The 22337-nt window shown below is 35.1% G+C and overlaps 2 protein-coding genes across 2 annotated transcripts; one reads left to right on the top strand and one right to left on the bottom strand.

Moving 5' to 3' along the window:
- Positions 1–838: 838 nt before the first annotated feature.
- On the bottom strand, positions 839–7983 carry slc25a25a (solute carrier family 25 member 25a). The gene is made up of 10 exons (XM_039686632.2): positions 7729–7983; positions 6602–6728; positions 6413–6500; positions 6069–6180; positions 4414–4572; positions 3556–3708; positions 3331–3438; positions 2423–2590; positions 1963–2113; positions 839–1720 (listed from the first exon to the last, which is right to left on the bottom strand). The coding sequence occupies exons 1-10, from the start codon at positions 7885–7887 to the stop codon at positions 1542–1544; spliced, it is 1404 nt and encodes a 467-aa protein (XP_039542566.2). The 5' UTR covers positions 7888–7983; the 3' UTR covers positions 839–1541.
- Positions 7984–16767: 8784 nt separating this feature from the next.
- naif1 (nuclear apoptosis inducing factor 1) lies at positions 16768–21896 on the top strand. The gene is made up of 3 exons (XM_039685710.2): positions 16768–17355; positions 19114–19161; positions 19864–21896. The coding sequence occupies exons 1-3, from the start codon at positions 16920–16922 to the stop codon at positions 20334–20336; spliced, it is 957 nt and encodes a 318-aa protein (XP_039541644.1). The 5' UTR covers positions 16768–16919; the 3' UTR covers positions 20337–21896.
- The last annotated feature ends 441 nt before the right edge of the window (positions 21897–22337 follow it).

Below are 22337 nucleotides of genomic sequence, written 5' to 3'. Positions count from 1 at the left end.
AGGACTGACCTGTAATCTTGTGTAAATAGGAGTCAGATGTTGAACTATGGTTTTGGCTTTACACACATTATGTAAGAAGGGCATCGGCAGATTCTTTATCAACCACGATTTCATCAGAATTTTTAAAGCCTAGCTTAAATATGTAATAAAATTCATATAAAACTATTACCTATTTTAGTTTAAATTATCAGAGGAGTTACTGTTCTAAATGTTAAAACATGTTTTAAAACATTTTTAATTCAGTATATGAACTTACAACTATTCAAATACATTAAACTTTATTATAATTTTTATAAAAATTATTATTATTTTTTTTTTAAATAATCAAAAAACATTATGGCAAGATTAGTTAGTTACATAAAATTGGAAATTCTTTACAATGCATTAACTTAAATTAACACTGAACAGCACATTACAGTATTTATTAATCACTAAGGTCACTCCATAAAAACACAACTTCTCATTGTTATTTCAAGCCAGCTGGTCCATTAAATACTTACGATTTTAAAAATGCATTACAAAATGTCATAATACAAACTAGAATTAATAAATGCAATGTTGAAACTAATATAGTTAAACAAACCACTCTTGTAAAATGTTAAACATTACTTAATATCAAGATAAACACCACAAACAACATATGAATATTACGTTTTTATTGAAAAAATAAAATTACATTTAAGGGAAAACAAGTCCTTAAAACAAGAGCCACTTTGCCTGAAACAAACACTATTAAAATGAAACTCTGATGAACTCAAATCATCAACTCCCAAAAAACGTTTCAGTCTCAGACGCAAACCTGTGCATTTGTTGAAATTAGTGAACTCAAAACCTTCAATACTGCAAGAAAGCAAATCATGTGCATTTATTACATCACCATTTGGTCCCATACAAAACGTTCAACACTCTTTGACGTTGCAGTGTTACATTCACAATTGACTAAAGCAATTAAAGTGCATTTGTTTTCAAATCAACCAGACATTCTCTTATATTAAGGCAAAGCGTACATCACTGTGCCGATTTAAAAGAACCAGAATTAAGATTAAATTACACAACAGTTTAACACTGGCTTTAACAGAGACACTGTGCAACACACACTCAAACTCTCAGATGCCACAATACAAATAAATATCTGGTCAAAGATGTATAAATACAATACTTTAGTCAATATAAAGCAGCTTTAGTAAGAAAGTGGGCAGTGCAACTTAAATCAGCATGAAATAATGCTGTGTTTGTAGTGTTGATTCAATTGCATTGCCCAACTGGATCATAACAGCATTTGATTCTCTCAGTGGCACTTACATATGCATTTTTACCATGTCGAAACACACACACAAAATCGAAACACACACACTGGACACATGAAATCGAATACGTTGGTCCCTGATTTCAGCTTTCAAACTTTTTTCCAACAGATTTCGAACTGAATAAATAAGGAGATGTTAATTAACAGTGTCATCCCTCCACCCTCACATTCACAGAATGAGATCCTCCACAACCTCAAGGTTCAAAACCACGAGATTTAGTCCTTTCATCGAGCCTCATCTCGACTGCACGCCTAACGACGTCTTGATGTGCTCGTACACCACATAGCTGATGCTGACCGCTGGGATGACCTTCAGGAAGTTCGGGGTCAGACCCCGATAGAGACCCGTCGGCCCCTCGTTCTTCATGATCTGCTTGAAGAGTCCCGACATCGAGACCTGGGACGAACCCCCGACTGCAATTGCAGGAATGAAAACACCATTTAATATTCAACAATTACAAGACTGAACTGGATTTACAATTTTTACAACAAAAATGAACAAGCTGGACTATGATGTTGAAATTTTCTGTATTATTTTTGATCACTGTAACACTCTGTATTATAAAAAGCGCTATATAAATAAAGGGAACTTGACCATGAGAAACAACATTCAGTAAACGCATGCAGAAAAGCTCATTATAAAGCCTGGAGCTCACCTTGCGCCTGCATTCGTGTCCGTACGAGAGCCAGTGGGTAACTGGCGAGCTGGCCGCACGTGCTGGAGACCGTACCACACGCCAGAAGCACAAACACACCCGGATTCGCATTATCCGTGCCATAGCGCTGAAGCCAAGTGTTCTTTAATGTCTATAAAGAGCAAAATTAGGAAAAAAAATTAGCATATTCTCCAATCTCCAGTGATTGCTACCTATTGTGCCCTTTAGAAAGTCTTGATTTTGCAGGTTTTCACACAAATGTTCATTATTTTTCTCATATTCTCAGCTCATCTCTACCAAGTCTGCCAGTAACGTTCTGTTGAGTTCTCTATGAAGCACCTCCTTCTGATTGGTCAAGTTACCATACCTGCCAGTTACTAACTCAACCAGGCCCCGCCCCTTTATTCTGCGTATGAATTATTCAAATGAGGAATAGTGACGTGTTCGCTCCTCTGCTCACCTCATAGACTGCCAGGTCGATGCCAGCGTACGGGATGATGCCTAGCATGTTTGGTACGTAGCCTTTGTAAAACGCAGACATTCCCTCCACCTTCAGGATGTGTTTGGCACAGTCGGCGATGCCCTTGTACTGGCCGGTCTTTCTTAACGCCAGACGAGTTTTGAGAACCTGAACAGAAGAGCATTATGGGTATTTTCATTATAGCGTTGTATCCAGATGTAATTACAGCATGCATATGAAGCACAACCATGACACTGAAGTAGAGCACAGAATATCTCTATACACACACACATTATATATAACAAAATGCAGTAGTCAACATTTGAAGTGGATCTAAAAAGTTCAAAATTGTCCTAAGACAAGAACAGGTATTGTTCAAAATTCATGTATAACTTTGATGAAAGGTTTTGATCCACTTCAAATTTTGACTACCGTGTATATGCATGTGTAAATATAATATATATATATATAAAAATATATATATTTATTTTTATTTATTTATATATATATATAAATAAATAATAAATAATAATTTATTTATTATATAAATATATATACATATATTTATTTCTTTTATATATATATATATATATTATTTTTTTTTTTTTAAATAAATAAATAAATATATGTATGAAGAGTTCAGATGCAAAAGCCTCTAAATGCCATTTGAAATTTTCTTCTTTAATGATGATTTTTGTCAAGCTTGTATATTTAAGTTCAGTGATTTCACTTAAATGGCAATGATAATTACCTCTTAATTGTTATTTAAGTGAAATTACTGAACTTGAATATACAAGTTTGACAAAAATCATCATTAAAGAAGAAAATTTCAAATGGCATTTAGAGGCTTTTGCATCTGAACTCTTCATATAATGAGCCGTTTTGTGAGGTGGAGCATCGAGACTCACCTCCATGGGGTAAATGGAGCTCTGAGCAATGACTCCTGCCAGGGAACCAGCTACAAAACGCTCTCCGATCCCCAGCGTCTCCCCACTGCTTCCAATCAGCCGTTTAATCTGTCAACAACAGAAAAGTCATTCATTTAATGATACACACAAAGTTTGATTTCCTTATTTCTAAACATGCACTAATTTTGTCATACATTTACATCCAGATCATCTCTCATCCATTACCTGCTCATAAGCCATGAATTTGAGGGCGGATTCAGGAGCGATTTTGATGACGTTGATGCCGTTGCCCCTCCATAACGAACGCATCCCCCCTTCCTTGATCATCTGGGCGACACCACTCATGAGACACATGTTGTTGCCGTGAGTACCGTGTACCTGAGACAAGAAAATAGGTTCATTACAACCTGTTATGTCTAAATAATAACAGATATCACACTTTATATGGTTTCAGTGATCAATCAATATTTTAGAACCTCACAAGAGAGCATGTCGAAAAAAAGTAGGTGAAAGGTTTTAAACTGAATCAACTGAACGATTAAAGTCCAACTGAGTAACGGCTGACGTAAACATGACTCGCTGACAAAGATCTTCACTATCGCACAGTCATGACAACGTCCACTCGTATCGGACCAATCAGAGTGCAAAACAGAGGGTGTGCTTGACCACTCGGATTCTGATTGGACGCTGGAATAATCTGTATAATTATTCTGTTCCCCGGAACATACATTTATGATACTGATAAACTACACTTATGACTCTTGGGTAACAAAACCAATTGTTCTGGACATACGGTTACGAAACCAGTTTTTCTGGGCCAATAAATAAGTTTGCCTTAACCCTGATATATAAAAAAAAGACATTTTAGTGGTTCTTCAGTCTGTATGGCCCTTGCATGTACTGTAAACTTGGATTCATTTCAAATATTTACTTATTTTGACTTCCCATTTTGCTTGCCCTTATACAGAATGATTTCAGGATTGAGATTTATTAAGGACTACGCCCTTGATTGAGTAACTTTTTAATATAGTGTTCAAACACACTGATCTAGTTCTCTTGAACTCAGAGACGTGTTCCTCGTACCTGCATGAGGACTTTGAGTCGGTCGAGCGGCGCAGTGAAGGTTCGAGACACGGCTCCAGCTCCTCCACCTGCAACCAGATGTCTCCACCACATCCCAGTCATGTGCTCCTCTGACGTAAACTCATCTGGTACCATCAGGTTCTCTCCCACATCAAAGATCTACAAAGAAACCGATACGTGTAAATCAGTGAATGACGACTAGCATTTTGCATTAATAAAACAAAGCAAATGAAATCAGTGGATAACAACTAGTATTTGGCATTAATGCTACTTCAGGAGAACTAAAGTGCAATGACCTTGGCAGCAACAGTGTGTGTTCTGACCCGACCGGTGACGCATTCAAAACGTTTTTGGCGCTCCGAGGTGACATTTGATCGAAAAATCCATTGTGGACTTTGGAAACCCTCGGAAACTTGCGCACATTGCATCAGTCCATTTTATTACGCACTGAACTTGTGAGGACAAAGGCTGCAGTCCAGTTTAAACTCAATGAAATTGAATCAAACGTCTCAAATTGAACAGCTAATAGTGCATGTCAACAAGACTTGTTGCATAAGGAAGGGACAGTTATTCTTGGTTTCATTTGAGTACTTTGCCAAAATGTAATGGATGGATGCATGCATGAACTCCAGCGGTCAGGACACAGATGAGTTAAGATTTAGTAGCTGTAACGTTACACTTATTAAACTGGAGCCTGTCCTAGATCACAGTGTTCCTGTCGATATTTTAGGCAGCCACTTTACGACCGTCCTCAACCGTATTTCAGAAGGCCTACGTCCTATAACAATCCTAAAACTCAAGCCAGCCTAATTTACACACCTTTTAAGAAACCTGAATAATTTCCTGCAGACATATTAATCAGATGATCCCCATATTTAATATATCAGATCCTCATATTAATCAGACACCAGATCCCCATATTAAATATTAATCAGATCCTCATGTTGAATAGTAATCAGATCCCCATATATTACATTAATCAGATCCCAGATCCCCATATATTAAATTAATCAAATCCCCATATTTTACATTTATCAGATCCCCATATTAAATATTAATCAGATCTCCATACCAATCAGATCCCCATACATTAAATATCCCTATACATTAAAAATCCCCATATATTACATTAATCAGATACCAGATTCCCATATTAAATCAGATCCCAGATCCCCATATATTAAATGAATAAAATTCCCATATTACATTAATCAGATCCCAGATCCCCATATTATTCAGATCCCAGATCCCCATATATTAAATGAATAAAATTCCCATATTACATTTATCAGATCCAAGATTCCCATATTAATCAGATCCCAGATCCCCATATATTAAATTAATCAAATCCCCATATTTTACATTTATCAGATCCCCATATATTACATTAATCAGATTCCAGATCCCCATATATTAAATTAATCAGATCCCCATATATTACATTAGTCAGATCCCAGATTCCCATATTAATCAGATCCCAGATCCCCATATTAAAATTAATCAGACCCCAGATCCCCATATTATTCAGATCCCCATAATCGCTTTGCAGTCATCAGGAACAAAGCAGCTTTTTAACTAAACAGGGCTTTCAGGTTGTTAAATCCTGAAGCATTTGAGGATTTGGACTAGAAATAGTTTGAGGGAGAAACACTTACAGTTGAGTGTTTCCAGTACAGGATGATTTCGGGAATGTTCTCGGCAGGTTGCAGCGTGGGATACTTTTTCCACTCGTTCCAGTCAATAGTCATTGTGCCATTTTTGTCCATGCTACAAGAGGAAAGACAGTTTACAGCCTGGAAACAAGCTCTGCGCTAAAAGAAAAAAAATCTAACAAAGCACTGACTCAATTCATTAAGAGATCAATGCATTTATATAGTTATAAACTAACTGGAAGTGTGTAATATACAAAAGCGAAACATATGAAGGTAAATGAAACCAGTTTCAAGAACTTTAGTCAACAAGGGAACATTGCCAATTTTTTTATCCAACAATATTTCACCTATTAAGGACTTTCTCCGCTTGCTGCAGGGAAATATAGACGCCAAGATCTCGCAAGGAGTTCACAATGTCACTGGCGTTCACTTGACCTGACAAGAAACAAATTAAAGAAAATGTCAGTTATTTAAAAAAAACAACAACAAGTTTTGAGTTTGTAAATCAAGTAATGCATTGCATCAAGGTATAATACCAGCTTTCTTTCGATCCAGGCTTTTGAAGACAAGCTTCAGGTCTTTCTCGTGGTCTTGGAGGTAGTGAACAAACTCTTCAAAGTCCAGCTGCCCATCATGCTCTTTCTCTTCAGTTTTCAGTGTTTTCTGTGGGAGGAAAGACGATTTTTAATGCAACCAAATCTAATTAGTGTGCGCAACCACGAATATCCAAAGCATTCCAGCAGAAAAATCATTGCACAAGTGTGAATACCGACAGCTGGAAAACTAGAACAGAGGGAATGAGTGTCTTTAGTTATTAGACGGGAAACTATGCAGATACAGGCTTAAAAGACACCTGACACAATACAAGACCTGTGAAACCCAGGTAAGTGTCTGTGCGTTTCACTAATAAGTTTAAATAATATTAACTACTGACTCACAAGGGAGCATTAAGTCATAATCAGATCAGACTCTCAGTCTCCTGTCATTAAAATGACTGAATGCGTTCTCTAGAAAATCTAATCATGACATTATAATCATGTTTGTACACTCATCCCGATTATTGCAGCAGCTCAGACAATCATAATCTATAAACTTATGGACCTATCAATTCTGATAGTCTCATTGAAACTGCACCACTAGGGGCGCCATACAACCTTCATTTAAAAAAAAAGATTACATAAAAGTATGAATCTTGAAGTTGTATCTAAAATTATTAAGTTACAGTATCATGGTGTTGATGAGGTTAGAACACTGAACACATTATTGATGCACTTTATTTAGTCAAAAGTTTTTTAAAAGGGGATGGTTCACCTAAAAATGAAAACTTGTCAAAATAACTTGTGTTCTGCAAATGAAAGAAATTCATACAGGTTTGGAACAACTTGAGGATAAGCAAATTAGAACAGAATTTAAATCTTTTGGGGGTGACCTGTCCCTTTAAGCGCTGTGGGGACACTCCAAATATGGTCATTTTCACGGAAACGCGCGCGCAGGAAAGAGGAACGAGCACCGGAAACGTCATGCGTCAAAAATGTGTAGGTTCTTTAAAAAAAGCGAGAGGAAAAAAGTGAACTACTTTTTACTTTATTCAAAGGTCCGCTTACATTGAATAATATGTAAAGAAAGATTAGAAAGAATGTACATGTGATTGGATCATTTTTACCTTCTTCCATTTTCTGTATGTAGAGAATTCCTGCGACGGCAGAAGGACGCTGAGAGACTTGAGCGACTTCAGCTCGGACGGTAATCCATTCGACTCAAAATAGTCCACCTCGACGTGATCTGAATTATGGACAGGCACATAAAGGCACAGGCACAACATCTTCAAAAAAGTAAAAGTCTTCGACGATAAATAAATAAATAACACAAGAACACTATCGCCTGTCGGCGGTGAAACGCTGAAATGCCGGTAACGCTGCTGGGCTTGTCTAGAAAAGTCCTTAGACACGCCCACTGAGTGAAGGAGGCGGAATCTGATTGGTCACCGGGTTCTACGCATTTAAACATTTGAACGCCTTAAAGTCTGAAAGGCCAATCACGGCTGGAAGCCATTGATTTCGTGTGTAAACCAGGCCCCTCCTCTTTCACTACTAAACTCCAGCCTGAGCCGCCAGAAGAGACATCATGTGACATTCTGTGAAATTTCAATGGAAGTGACTCATAGAATTTCACATTTTCTCACAGGGAACAGAGAAACCGACATAGACCTATAATATACTGTATATCGTCCCTAAACTTAGTTAACATGCCTCAAATCAGGGTTATAGTTAACTTAGACCATTAAAACATTTTTTACTTGTAGGCCTACACATCAAACTTATTTTATTTCAGCTGGTTGCAAAGGCAACATGAATCATTTTTATTTGGTTTAACTTTACGTAGCATACTAAAATAACAAATAATAGATTATAAAAATAATTAAATATAACACCTCAAGAGTTTTAATTTCTGAAAAAAATTCATGAGTTCGAACTTATTTAGTGTGATTTTGCTTATTTTTGATAATAAGTCTGAATAAGTTGGGCTATTAGGTTGGCTATTTTGGTTCAACTAATTTCTTTATTCATTTACTTAAATGTGAACATGTGTTTGCATAATTGAACTGTTAGTACATGTTTCATATTAAATAACAAAAAAATACTACAATCACTTTCATGAGGTCTCCTTTTACCTCACATTAGATTTGCACATGTTTGTGATTATAGATAGAATTAACCGTGCATATAGAAAACTTTTCTCTTAAATTGTCTTTAAAAAAGTCAAATATTGTTAAATAACACATAATAACTGAAGTCAAACATAACCAATAACAGTGTACAGGTCAGTAAAGGATATTTTCTTGGTTATAGCAGTAATTATCGTTAATAGGCCACGATATAAACGGCGACTCGTTAGGCCTAATCCTGCAGAAAGCTGTCTCCGGTTGCAGAATTACGTCAGAGTCTGGAGGGGGATCAGTGTCCGTGCCAAAACGAACTCCACAGAGATTTATATGGTATCTGTGAGGGGGACACCGACCTATAAACCACCTGTAACCTGCATACGGGGGAAAAGCCTGCTGTATAAAAAGACTGGTCGTTGTTAGACATCTTCAAATGCCAGAATTTCTAAATCTTTTCATTTAATTTAACTAGAATTAAACGTTTAATTCTTCTTTCATGGCAATTGTTGCTGGGTTGTTTTAACCCAACTTTGGGTCAAATATGGACAAACCCAGCCATTGGGTTACATTTTTTTTTTTTAAATTACATTTTTAACCTAACGTTTTGGGTTTGTCCATATTTGACCCAAAGTTGGGTTAAAACACCCCAGCACTTTTAGAGTGTATGACTTAATTAGTGAGCTTGCACTGATTTGCTCATGTTTTTTGGTTTGTGGGTATTTTATTTCCGTTACTCTCCGACCAAAACAGGTCTTATCTTACACTCTAAACGATGCTGGGTTGTTTTAACCCAAAATTGGGTAAAATATGGACAAACCCAAATGTTGGGTTAAAAAAGCAAATTAAAATTTTAACCCAACTTCAACTTTCACTTTTATAAAAAGACTCTTTAAGAACATCACAATCACTCACAGCGTGTTCAACATTTCTGTGCTGTTGGCCAATATACAGCTCAAGAACACTGTCTTCATGTACGACATCGACATGTGTTTAAAGACATCCCGTTCTTTCATCAGGGCCAACAATGATCTTTCAGTGCATTCTACGAGCCCGAACTCAAGCAATAATGTAAAAAACAAACAAAAATGCTGTACTAAAGAGATTATGACAGACTCACTCTACACGAGGAACTTCATTTGCATGTCTGACCTCAATCTTGCTCCCAAATGTCTGCGAACAAGAGCCAAATTCTCAGAAATCTGCAAATGAGAACAATAAAACAAATAAGGTTTAGCTTAGCGAGGGCAATGCAATGTGTCCATTTGAAACTATTTAGTGCATAATATAAACTCGAAAAATGTGAATATCGTGCAAAAAGTTCATTTATTTCAGTAATTCAACTTAAAAGGTGAAACTAATATATTATATAGACTTACTACATGCAAAGTGAGATATTTCAAGCCTTTATTTGTTATAATTTTGATGATTATGACTTAAACCCCAAATTCAAAATGAGAATATTGTGAAAAGGTTTTCATATCTGTAAGTCATAATCATCACTTATAACAAATAAAGGCTTGAAATATCTCACTTTGCATGTAATGAGTCTATATAATATATTAGTTTCACCTTTTAAGTTGAATTAGTGAAATAAATGAACTTTTGCACCATATTCTCATTTTTTCCATTTCACCTGTTGGTTTTGCTCACTTTAGAAAGAATGAATCCTTACAATGTACTTGGATGTTGTGAACACATCTTTAACCCTTTTTAACCTAACGTTTTGGGTTTGTCCATATTTGACCCAAAGTTGGGTTAAAACACCCCAGCACTTTTAGAGTGTATGACTTAATTAGTGAGCTTGCACTGATTTGCTCATGTTTTTTGGTTTGTGGGTATTTTATTTCCGTTACTCTCCGACCAAAACAGGTCTTATCTTACACTCTAAACGATGCTGGGTTGTTTTAACCCAAAATTGGGTAAAATATGGACAAACCCAAATGTTGGGTTAAAAAAGCAAATTAAAATTTTAACCCAACTTCAACTTTCACTTAGTTGCAACTGTACATTTTTTTAATTGGATTAACCCAACATTTGGGGTTGTCCATATTTGTCCCAAATTTGGCTTGAAATAACCCAGCATTTTTAGAGTGCATCATAAGAGTTGAGTATCTGTAACACAATCCAGGGGAGCCTGAGGACGGTAGTGCACTTATGTACTTGTAGCGTCGCATCAGGCTGGCCATAGGACTGAATGTGACTCCTGTGCTCTCTAAAAACTAATTTTAGCCATAAGTCACACGCTTCGGGGATCACTAAGGGGGATAGACGCGGGCTCTGGGAGTCACAGAGCTCCTATTTCGTCAAGCAGGGTTGAGAGAAAGACAACTGCTTCTGTGTGAATGATGTTTGATTCATTCAAGACCTTTGTCGTTCACAGAGTGATGCAGCTGATAAAGTTGAGCCACATTTCTGTTTTTTACATTCCTCTTGTTTCAGATCCAAAAAAATAAATAAATAAATAAATAAATAAATAAAAATAAATCAATCAGTTTTTACGTAAAAAAAATGTTTTTTTTTACATGTATATGTGGGGTTTCTAAGAAAAATATTATTGGTTTAACTTAAAAAATGAAGTAACCTGGCTGCCTTAAAAATGTAAGTTTATTGAAATGAAAAAATTGAGTTAATACAATGAAGGAGATTGATTTTATCATCAGAAAATCAAAATATTATGTTATCTGAGCTACATAAATTATTGAAGTTGATTTGACAAAAGAAAAAATGTGATTACAAATCATGAAAATATTTTTTTACAGTGCAGTTTTCATTAATTCTCACAAATAATGACAAAGATAAGACAGGTCGCACAATTAAGCATGAAATTAAGAAGTAGACTGAAATATTTTCTTGTAAAACATTCTCCAATATTTTTTGTTTTATTCACAACTTTGAAAAGATCACCGTTTATTTTGTCTTATTCTGTTAAATATTCTTAAATATGGACGCGGTGTCTAACTAAAAGTGTTCTTGAGTGAAAGTAAAAAGTGTCCATATTTATTTATACTTAAAAGGAACATGTTCGATGCATGGTTTAGATGACTATAGTGAAAAGTTACATTCATTATTAGTGTTAAATAAGCTTCATTTGACTGTAATTTGACTTGATGTCAGCTCAGTAAGAAAAATATTTTTAATAAGTCATGATCGTCATTGAAATATTGCCTTTTAAGGTGTAATTTATAAATGCTACAGAGTACAAATACAAAGTATAATAATATACAAAAAAAGCATAATAATGAAATACAACCATACACCCCTCGGGTCATAATGCTGTTCTGAACAAAAGTTATGAAACTTGTTGTTTCAGGTAAATGTTCTGATCAATGGACTGGCCAATCGCCCGTTCGAACCGTTTATCTGTTTATGTCACATAATATATGATAAACGGCTCATTCATAAAGAGCTCCATACATTCAGACTCAGAGCAATTAAAGGTGTGTATTATTAACCACAGTACAGAGGTCAGGTCGCTTGAAAGTCCTGTGTTTGTTTGCTCTCGATCTGGATTACGTCTGATATATCCCTGAAATGCGTCCGATAAACTTCACCTGGAGGAGGTCAGATTGACAGATGCAAAACAAGACGTGTTATCTCTCGTGTTACGTGCCATTACCTGCTTCGGTCACTGTTTGTCTCTCAATAACGGGATCAACAGCTCTTATCCACAGAAACAGGAGAAAAGTGCAGAAATGCTCTTCCTGATATCACAGATCTATATAATAAAGGACTTTCAATAAAAAACAACAACACATTTTCACAATTTAACCATTCAAAGGTCAAATTTTTTTATTGTTTGGGAAAGGAGTCTCTTCTACTCACTAAGGCTGCATTTACTCTTAAAAAAAGGTACAAAAGCTGTCATTGGGGCGGTACCTTTTCAAAAGGTACACTTTTGTACCTAAATTGTGCATATTGGTACCTTCATGGTACATATTTGTACAATTATGGTACCAATATGCACCCTTTAGGTACTAAAGTGTACCTTTTTGAATAGGTACCGCCCCAGTGACAGCTTTTGTACCTTTTTTTCTGACAGTTTTGATCAACAATACAGTAAAACAGTGACAATTTAAAAGAACTGTCAGTATACAAGTGTAATATGTAAGTGTAATTTATTCCTGTGATCAAAGCTGTATTTTCAGTATCATTCCTTCAGTGTCATCCTTCAGAAATCAACATTTCTGATTATTGTTGATGTTGAAAACAGTCGGCAGGCCTTTAAACAGTGTTGTGTTTTACATTCAGAAGTACTACATGCAAGAAAAACCTCAACATTGTTGTTTTGACGTTATCATGTTGATGCATTACCATAAAAAAACACATGAAATTCAGATTTTGGCATACAGGTGAAACTTGAAAAATTTGAATATGGTGCGAAAGTTCATTTATTTCAGTAATTCAACCTAAAAAGTGAAACTAATATATTATATAGACTCACTACATGCAAAGTGAGATATTTCACGCCTTTATTTGTTATAGTTTTGATGATTACGGCTTACAGATAACCGTTTCACAATATTCTAATTTTGAATTTGTGGGTTTTCATATCTGTAATCCATAATCATCAAAATTATAACAAATAAAGGCTTGAAATATCTCACTTTGCATGTAGTGAGTCTATATAATATATTAGTTTCACCTTTTAAGTTGAATTACTGAAAAAAAAAAAAGAACTTTTGCACCATATTCAAATTTTTCCAGTTTCACATGTTAAGGCTATATTAAATGAGCCATGGAGTTTTGCAATGAGAGTTTAGTTTAATCATGACCAAAACAAAAAGTCCTGCCAGATCCGTGAATACCATAGTGAAAGACTATAAAAAGACTCTTTAAGAACATCACAATCACTCACAGCGTGTTCAACATTTCTGTGCTGTTGGCCAATATACAGCTCAAGAACACTGTCTTCATGTACGACATCGACATGTGTTTAAAGACATCCCGTTCTTTCATCAGGGCCAACAATGATCTTTCAGTGCATTCTACGAGCCCGAACTCAAGCAATAATGTAAAAAACAAACAAAAATGCTGTACTAAAGAGATTATGACAGACTCACTCTACACGAGGAACTTCATTTGCATGTCTGACCTCAATCTTGCTCCCAAATGTCTGCGAACAAGAGCCAAATTCTCAGAAATCTGCAAATGAGAACAATAAAACAAATAAGGTTTAGCTTAGCGAGGGCAATGCAATGTGTCCATTTGAAACTATTTAGTGCATAATATAAACTCGAAAAATGTGAATATCGTGCAAAAAGTTCATTTATTTCAGTAATTCAACTTAAAAGGTGAAACTAATATATTATATAGACTTACTACATGCAAAGTGAGATATTTCAAGCCTTTATTTGTTATAATTTTGATGATTATGACTTAAACCCCAAATTCAAAATGAGAATATTGTGAAAAGGTTTTCATATCTGTAAGTCATAATCATCACTTATAACAAATAAAGGCTTGAAATATCTCACTTTGCATGTAATGAGTCTATATAATATATTAGTTTCACCTTTTAAGTTGAATTAGTGAAATAAATGAACTTTTGCACCATATTCTCATTTTTTCCATTTCACCTGTTGGTTTTGCTCACTTTAGAAAGAATGAATCCTTACAATGTACTTGGATGTTGTGAACACATCTTTAACCCTTGTGCTGCATTAGATTTTTAACACCGTTGAGTGCATTAAGGACCAAAAATGGCCACATATTAAACATTGCCTAAAATATTATATATTATTATTATTTTCCACTTTTACCAAGTTAAATCTTTTAACCAGCATCAGTCCTCATCATAACTACCAAAAATGTATTCAATTTCAGGATTTTAACCCTTTAATTACCAGTTTTGGTTGCGAAACCATCGATTTGTATAAGAGGAAAAAACACAAAAATTCAATTATTTTCAATAAAGTAAATGCAAAGAGAAAACTTTAGATTTGGATTATCACAGTCCCACTTTGCAAAAAATCCCACTTAGCGCGTTAGAGACCAAAAATGGCCACCTATTAAACATTGCCTATTGCCTAAAATAAGGTGCATTTCCACCCATAGGGAATAAATATGTAGTGACGTCATCTGGTGGAATACACTATATAATGCAAATATAATGCTTTTGCTTCAAAATGAAAGGATGTTTGTGCAAAAATCATGTTTCATGTATTACTGACAGCCTCAGATTTAAACAACGTTTTAATGGGTTTCAATGGGCCATTTTTGGTCTTTATGGTGCTGAGTGTTACTATTTGATCTACACAGTGTGTGTTATACATATTTTGCAAAATGGGATCACATTTTTTACATGTATCCAAAAAGTCACAATTTTGCCAAATTTCATACCATTTGCATTAAAACAGCCAAAATGGTCAAAGAAATTAAACTGCAAAAGACCAAAAATGTCCCTAATGCAGCATAAGGGTTAACAGCAGAACAGCAATATCACAGTGATGCATCACATCAGTGTGATCACTATCGAGGTTTGCTTGTGTGTTTGCTGTTACGAGGCAGCGCCTCTCATTTCATTTCAATAGGTGACTTAATTCTGAGAATTCAGTTTTATAAAGCTATCATGTAAATGTGAATTCTCCGAACGGTCCCGCTTGATCTATTTCAGTCCATTATTTCTAGCCATTGTCAAAGACACAGCCCGTTATTATGAGATCCATACATGAACTTTAAAAGCCCTGTTCTGTAAAAATTGCTTTATAAGTTTGCACACAGGTCAAATCTTTATGATGTGGACATATTCACACAAGCTTGACAATGCTGGAAAATCCTGTCAGTGTTCTTCAAAGTATTTTTAGGCTGTTTTGTTTTGCCAGCAGTCTGAGAGGATATACGGGCCGCTGTTTATTATGGGACACTTTGGGTTTCCTTGTCGACCGACCAATACAAGTACAGTCCAAAAACTTCTGTTCACTGGTGGAATGAAAACACAGAATCTGAAAACAGCGCCTCATAATTCACAGATCCGGATGTAATGTTATTTTTGCACTAAAGTATAGTCATTTTTCATTGTCACTAAATTAGTATGTTTCTTTTGATGATTTTATAAAATTGTTGTGGGAAAAAACCTGCATAACGGGTGCATGGTCAAAATATTAACAATGATAAAGATTGGATGGACGGATGGTTTCCTATTGCTCACGTAGAACTGGAACTGATTTAGAAACAATATTTAAAACATTGTCAGTGAAGTTTAAATGTACTTTTAAACATAAAATAATTTATCAAGGGTGGACATTCTGATCTGAAATCAGCCAATGCACCGTCTCGTGCTCTATAAGTTTTATATAGCCTAATAAAGAAGCATGGTCTTTAAAAATTATTTTTTTTAATAACTTTTTTTCATATTTCCTTTAACATGGTGGACATACTAATATAAGGTTGACCACATCAAATTTGGGGTTGCCCAAGTTGTTTTCCCTCTAAAGAAGTAATGACTGCTTTATGATATGATTTCATTTAATTCGTCCATTTTTCATTTAAAGGGAAAGTAGTAAAAAATAACAGGGTAAACAATGAATTGAGGGACAAGCCAAAAACGTTCATTATAATTGTTAAAATAAATGTATTGATAATAATACAAATACATTAGAGAGAATCATATCCAACAATGGAAAAAAAAATAAAAAAGAGATCGTGTATAGTAGCCTAAGTGTTGTGTTTATTATGAAAATAGGCAATATGGGCCTGTGAACTGTATTTTTTTTAGAGTTCAGGTTGTGTTATTTTTTATGACAACAATTGATATTGTTCGATCATATATTGGGGAGAGACAAATAATCACCCAATTATGTGAAACTGTTTGTTAGTTTATTCAGCATTAAAGAAGCAGCGTAAAATAAAAATAAATATAAACTGTACACACATTTATACATGTATGTTATTAAATAGCTCCCTCTTCTGGCTGACAAGAAATCTAGCCACGCAAACGTAAGGTCTGATTGATCACAGTTTCCACAAATGAAAAGAAAGATCGTCATCGTCACAAGGGAGTCTAAACCAATGGGAATTGTAAGAAGCGACGAAGGGGCGGGACTTCAGCCATTTGCGGCCGCAAACGTTGTTGTTGGAAGAGAAGTCGATTCAAGAAGCCATTACGCTGCGCAATTGTGTCGGGTGAAAAACTTACTATTTTTGCGTATTCTACGCAATTTTATAAGCGCCCTTGCGTTCAATTTAAAAACATTATGGCATCTCAGGCCAAAAGGAGAAAAACCAATTTCTCCGAAAGGGAGGTGGAGATCATCGTGGAGGAGATGGAAAAGCAAAAACACATTTTGGTCAATCACTTTAACGCGGGCGTCACGCACATCGCTAAGAACAACGCGTGGGTGGAGATTCTGAAACGCGTGAACGCCGTCAGCACCTGTCAGCGCGAGCTCGCCGAAGTCAAGAAGAAATGGTCCGATCTCAAGACCGAGGTGAGGAGAAAAGTGGCCCAGGCGCGGGCGGCCATGGAGGGCACGGGCGACTGCACCTCCGTACCCGTGATCCTGACCTCCATGCAGCAGCGAATCTGCAATCTACTGGGAGAAGCGACCATCATCAGCCTCCCGGCGGCCGAGGCGGGCGCGGAGATCGCGGTGCCCATCAGCTCCTCGGCCACCGTAACGCTCACGCAGAGTAAGACACTAGCGCTACCGCTGCGTAACTTTCAGTGCGTAGAGTCACTCACTAATTACTTTGCTTCCGTTATTTTCACCCTGCTAAAAACACTTTACGCCATGAACTACTGGTAGAAATAGATTTGAGCCATAGATACTACCCCACTTGATCAATCATTCACAGTACACGAAGACAATTGTGTTGTTTTTCTTGAAATGTTGATGTAATTAAGATCTATCTGATTAAATATGGACTCTTTTGCAGTCTTGGTTGTTACTAATTACTAAGTATTTTTTCTGTAAATACAGTTACTTCTGATGTCATAGACTATAGAATAATTCTATATAAACCAATAGTGGATTAAACAAAAATAATGTTAAAATGTAAATAATGTAAAAAAATAAAATATATGTATAAAAACTTTCATTACGTAGCATCAGAAATAGCCACTTACTTCCGTTATTTTCACCCTAAAACAAGTTAAGCCATGATCTACAGGTAAAAATTGATATCATAATACTTCCCCACTTGATCAAGCACAGTACATTAAGACAATTATTTTGTATTCATATTTCTTATGAAGTATCGGAACGATTTGATTTCCGTTATTTCCACCTGCACTGTAAAAAAAAATATTTTCAAGATTTGTTATCACAATACATTTTTTTTTTTGTCAAATTAACTTTATAATAAATTATTTAGTTGAGATAACTTATTATTTTGAGTTTCTGATGATTAAATTAATCTCCTTCATTGTATTAACTCACTTTTTCCAGTTCAATCAACTTAAAATTTTAAGGCAACCCTGGTTACTTACTTTTTTTAAGTTAAACCAACAATATTTTTTTACAGTGTAGTAATCACAACATTTTTTCTTTTGTCAGATCAACTTAAATAATTTATTTAGTTCAGATAACATATTATTTTGAGTTTCTGGTGATTAAATTAATCTCCTTCATTATATTAACTCACTTTTTCCAGTTCAATGAACTTAAAATTTTAAGGCAAACAGGTTACTTACTTTTTTTTAAGTTAAACCAACAATATTTTTTTTACAGTGAAAAAACTACAGGTACAAATAGATTTTAACTATAGATACTTCCACACTTGATTTTCCTGATATGTTGTTTTAATATGAAAAGTACATCTAATTAAGATCTATCTAATTAAATATGGACTCGTTTGCAGTCTTGGGTGGTACTCATTACTAAGTAGCCTAATTAATTAGTGTTCTCCTGATGTCACTGCATTATAGACTATAGAACAATTCTATATTAAACAATAGTAGATTGAAAATTTAAATTTAACATACAGTATGTTGTTAATTATTTTTTTTATGTCACCTTCTCCCTTTAAATACTTCTAATTTTTCTGTAATTTAATTACAGTTACTTATGTTGTAATTATATTAAATACTTTATAGACTATAGAACAATTGTAAAACAATAGTGGATTATCTAGTGGTAAAATATGTTTTTAATGTAATCTTCTCCCTTTAAATACTTGGGTCAATTAATTTATGCAAATTGGACTGCTAATTTATATATATATATATATATATATATATATATATATATATATATATACACTGAATGTAGTATAATATTCTGTCAAAAGTTTCACCATGATTTTAGTAATAAAATGTTTATATATGTCAAAGTTTATAATGTCAATATATATATATATATATATATATATTGAAATGTATTTATATGTTGCATAAATATTCACATTTTGAGTTTACACTTTTTCCCCAATGCATTTGTCTTTTCACAGGCATTCAACCAGCGGCCGCAGGAGCGTGTGAGATAAAAACTCTTGAAGGTAAGACAAATTTTCTGTTTTTAGTATTAAGGTTGACATGAAACAGAAGTTGTGATAGTGTTTTCTTCCCTAATGTGACATACACACAAGTGAACAAGAACAAATGTAGGGCGGGGCTTAATTTTGTCTGTGGGGAATTGATTGGATGTTTGGATAGTGGTGGTTCGAGATAGACTTCAACAGTCGGGTTCTGGAAGTAAAAACTTCCAGTTTCAGTTTTTCCATAAGGAAATTTATTTTGAATGACAATTTATAAACTATTAAATTCAGCCCTATATCACAACATTTTTTCTTTTGTCAAATCAACTCTATAATAATTTATTCAGTTGAGATAACTTATTATTTTGAGTTTCTGATGGTTAAATTAATCTCCTTCATTGTATAAACTCACTTTTTCCAGTTCAATGAACTTAAAATTTTAAGGCAAACATACCTTTTTAAGTTAAACCATCAATATTTTTTTACAGTGTGGGGTTGTTAATCGATGGGGTTTGTTTCTGCGTTACTTCAACTTGTATCTAAAATAATCGTGACTTTATCGTTGCCATGATTTTTGGAATGACTAAAAATTTTAGGTTTTAGTCGCATACTAAAATGAATGGCCTGTCAAATAAAGGTAAAATAACCTTGCATTTGTTTACTGTTGAAGTTGTCCGTTTTGATTTCATATGGACTGAGCTGTGTGTGATCACGCCCCTGCAGACGAGACGACGTACCACACGCTAGAGGAAGGCATGGTGGAGTATTGCACCACGGAGACGCCGGTGACGGTCAGCGCCGAGGCGCCGGTGGAGATGCTGGCAGCGCAGGCCGAATGCTCCGCCAAACCTCAGGAGCTGAAGAGCCGAATCGCTCTCAACTCGGCCAGACTTCTCCAGGAGCACCGCGTCACAAACCTGCACGTGCGTGAGATCGCCCAGCACCTGGAGAACCAGAACGACCTGCTCCAGATGATCCGGCGCTCGCAGGAGGCCCAGGCCTGCGCTCAAGAGAGACAAGCCCAGGCTCTGGAGGGCACGCAGGCCGCTCTGCTGGCCCTCATCCAGATGTTCAGACCCGCTCTGAAGGACCTGAGGAAGTTTCTGCAGAACACAAGCAGCGCCACAAACACAGCAGAGACCGCTGGGGAAGCGGTGGGGAACGCGCCGCCGTCCAAGCCTTCAGACGGACCCTAGAGATGAGGGACGAGTGACAGGTCCGGGTCTGGGATAGACTGTAAATTATTGTACAGCACTGTGCCTCAAAGAGTGTGTGTGTGGACGTTTCAGGGATATCAAGAAGTGGAATTAGGACTTTAAAGTGCATTTTAAAGAAGTGGCCAAAATCTAAAATGCATGGAAGCTTGTTTTCCGCCACAGAAAAAAGGTAATTGCGACTTTTTATCTGACAATTCTGACTTTTTTTCCCTCAGAATTGAGTGATATAAAGCCAGAATTGTAAGAATGAACTGGCAATTGCAAGAAATAAATGCGCAATTCTGACTTTTTCTTAGAATTAAATGTTTATATCTTGCAATTCTGACTTTATAACACGCAATTAGGAGAAATAAAGTCATAATAGGGAGATAAAAGTCATAATAATCATAATTAAGGTCAGAATTGTGAGATGTAAACATGCAATTCCAAGAAAAAGTCAGAATTGCGCATTTATTTCTTGCAATTGTGAGTTCATTCTTACAATTCTGACTTTTTAACACACAAGTAGGAGAAATAAAGTCATGATTGGGAGATAAAAGTCATAGTAATCATAAACAAGGTCAGAATTGCGAGATGTAAACATGCAATTCTAAAAAATGGTCACAATTATCTTTTAAAATGTTTTATTCTGTGGCTGAAACAAGCTTCCATTAAAATGTCGTATAGTTACGTTTTACTTTAAAAAGAGCATTTTCGTGCTTGTGCTTGAAGTGAAACTTCTTTTCAGTTTATCTTCAACTTGTTTTATTTTTTTACATTTGGTTGCTTAAAAAGCAAATAGATTGCAACAAACTTGATTCGATTTTTTTTTTGTCAACACCAAAGTCATATTTCTTTAACGAAAGCGTTGAATGCAAACGCCCAAAACACACTTTCTTCTATTTGTTTAGATAATCGAATGGCTCCTTTTACAGGTGAGGCCTTGGAAGACTTTGTGGAGGATTTTGTTTCTTTAGCTTTTGACAATAACATTTTTATTTATGTATGTAAAATAAAGAAACTCTCCACACACGTGTGAGTGTTCATTTGTGTTTTATTGTAGCTAAAGCCTCCTTATTTACCTGTGCTCAAAAGTCCTGATGTCTAACAGGCTTTACTTTCAATATATTCATGTACAGTCAGATGCGTCAATGCTTGACAATATAAATACATAATTTGGAGGTATTAAATTATATATATTCTATTGGAAGATATTCTCAAATGTCTTTAATTCTTATGCTGATATATATTTTTGAATGGCATGTGATCAGAGGGAAGTGAAGACATCAGAAGTGTCTGTTGAATTGTACCTTTTTTGTGTAGTCTGATAATACTTTGTATATTTGACACTTTTAGTTCTTTTTTTTAGTGTCGTTGCGAGCTCAGTAATGCATCTTCGTAAACTTGATATTGCATTTTATTGTTGTCCTTCATTTTACTGGTGAAGCCATTCACACACAGTCTCTTACATTACAGAAACTCTTGATACATTTATTTTTTAAAACTAACTTATTTGTTTACCTTGCAGTAGATCTACATATCTACACACGTTTTATTTTAATTATATGTTATTCATTTCAATTTTAATAAATCCCCACCCTAATTTAATAATATAATATGATTTCCTTTTATTTTTCACATTGCAGTTTGGAAAAGGGTTTTTCTGATAACTGTTTTTGTGATACAGCTTTCATGTAGTTCACTTTACCGCCACTAGAGAGAGACAAAATGCTGCAAATGTCATCTCATATATTTTTATGCATATCTAACGATCAATCAATGTTGGAAACAGTTGTGCTTCTTAATGTTTTTTTTTTATAACCTGTGATACTATTTTTCAGGATTCTTTCACGAATAAAAAGTTAAAAAGACCAGCATTTATTTAAAATAAGTTCAATAGAATTCATTGAATCCTAAAAAAGGAGGTTTTTAGGATTCATATCACAGGTTCAAAAAACAAACAAACAAACAAAAAAACATTAAACTGTTTCCAACATTGAT

The sequence above is a fragment of the Pimephales promelas genome, chromosome 14, assembly GCF_988280905.1.
Source record: "Pimephales promelas chromosome 14, fPimPro1.hap1.1, whole genome shotgun sequence".
Classification (NCBI taxonomy): domain Eukaryota; kingdom Metazoa; phylum Chordata; class Actinopteri; order Cypriniformes; family Leuciscidae; genus Pimephales; species Pimephales promelas.
This window is presented reverse-complemented; position numbering and strand designations above follow the sequence as displayed.

Bases quoted from the DNA above. Each gene is read 5' to 3' on its own strand.
- slc25a25a (XM_039686632.2), bottom strand. From the start codon at position 7,887: ATGTTGTGCCTGTGCCTTTATGTGCCTGTCCATAATTCAGATCACGTC. The intron at 3,709-4,413 runs GTACGAGGAACA...TTCTTGTCTCAG, and splicing joins GACTCAAAGTCCTCATGCAG to GTACACGGTACTCACGGCAA. The intron at 2,591-3,330 runs GTGAGTCTCGAT...TCTTCTGTTCAG, and splicing joins GCTCCATTTACCCCATGGAG to GTTCTCAAAACTCGTCTGGC.
- naif1 (XM_039685710.2), top strand. From the start codon at position 16,920: ATGGCATCTCAGGCCAAAAGGAGAAAAACCAATTTCTCCGAAAGGGAG. The intron at 17,356-19,113 runs GTAAGACACTAG...GTCTTTTCACAG, and splicing joins CACCGTAACGCTCACGCAGA to GCATTCAACCAGCGGCCGCA. The intron at 19,162-19,863 runs GTAAGACAAATT...ACGCCCCTGCAG, and splicing joins TGAGATAAAAACTCTTGAAG to ACGAGACGACGTACCACACG.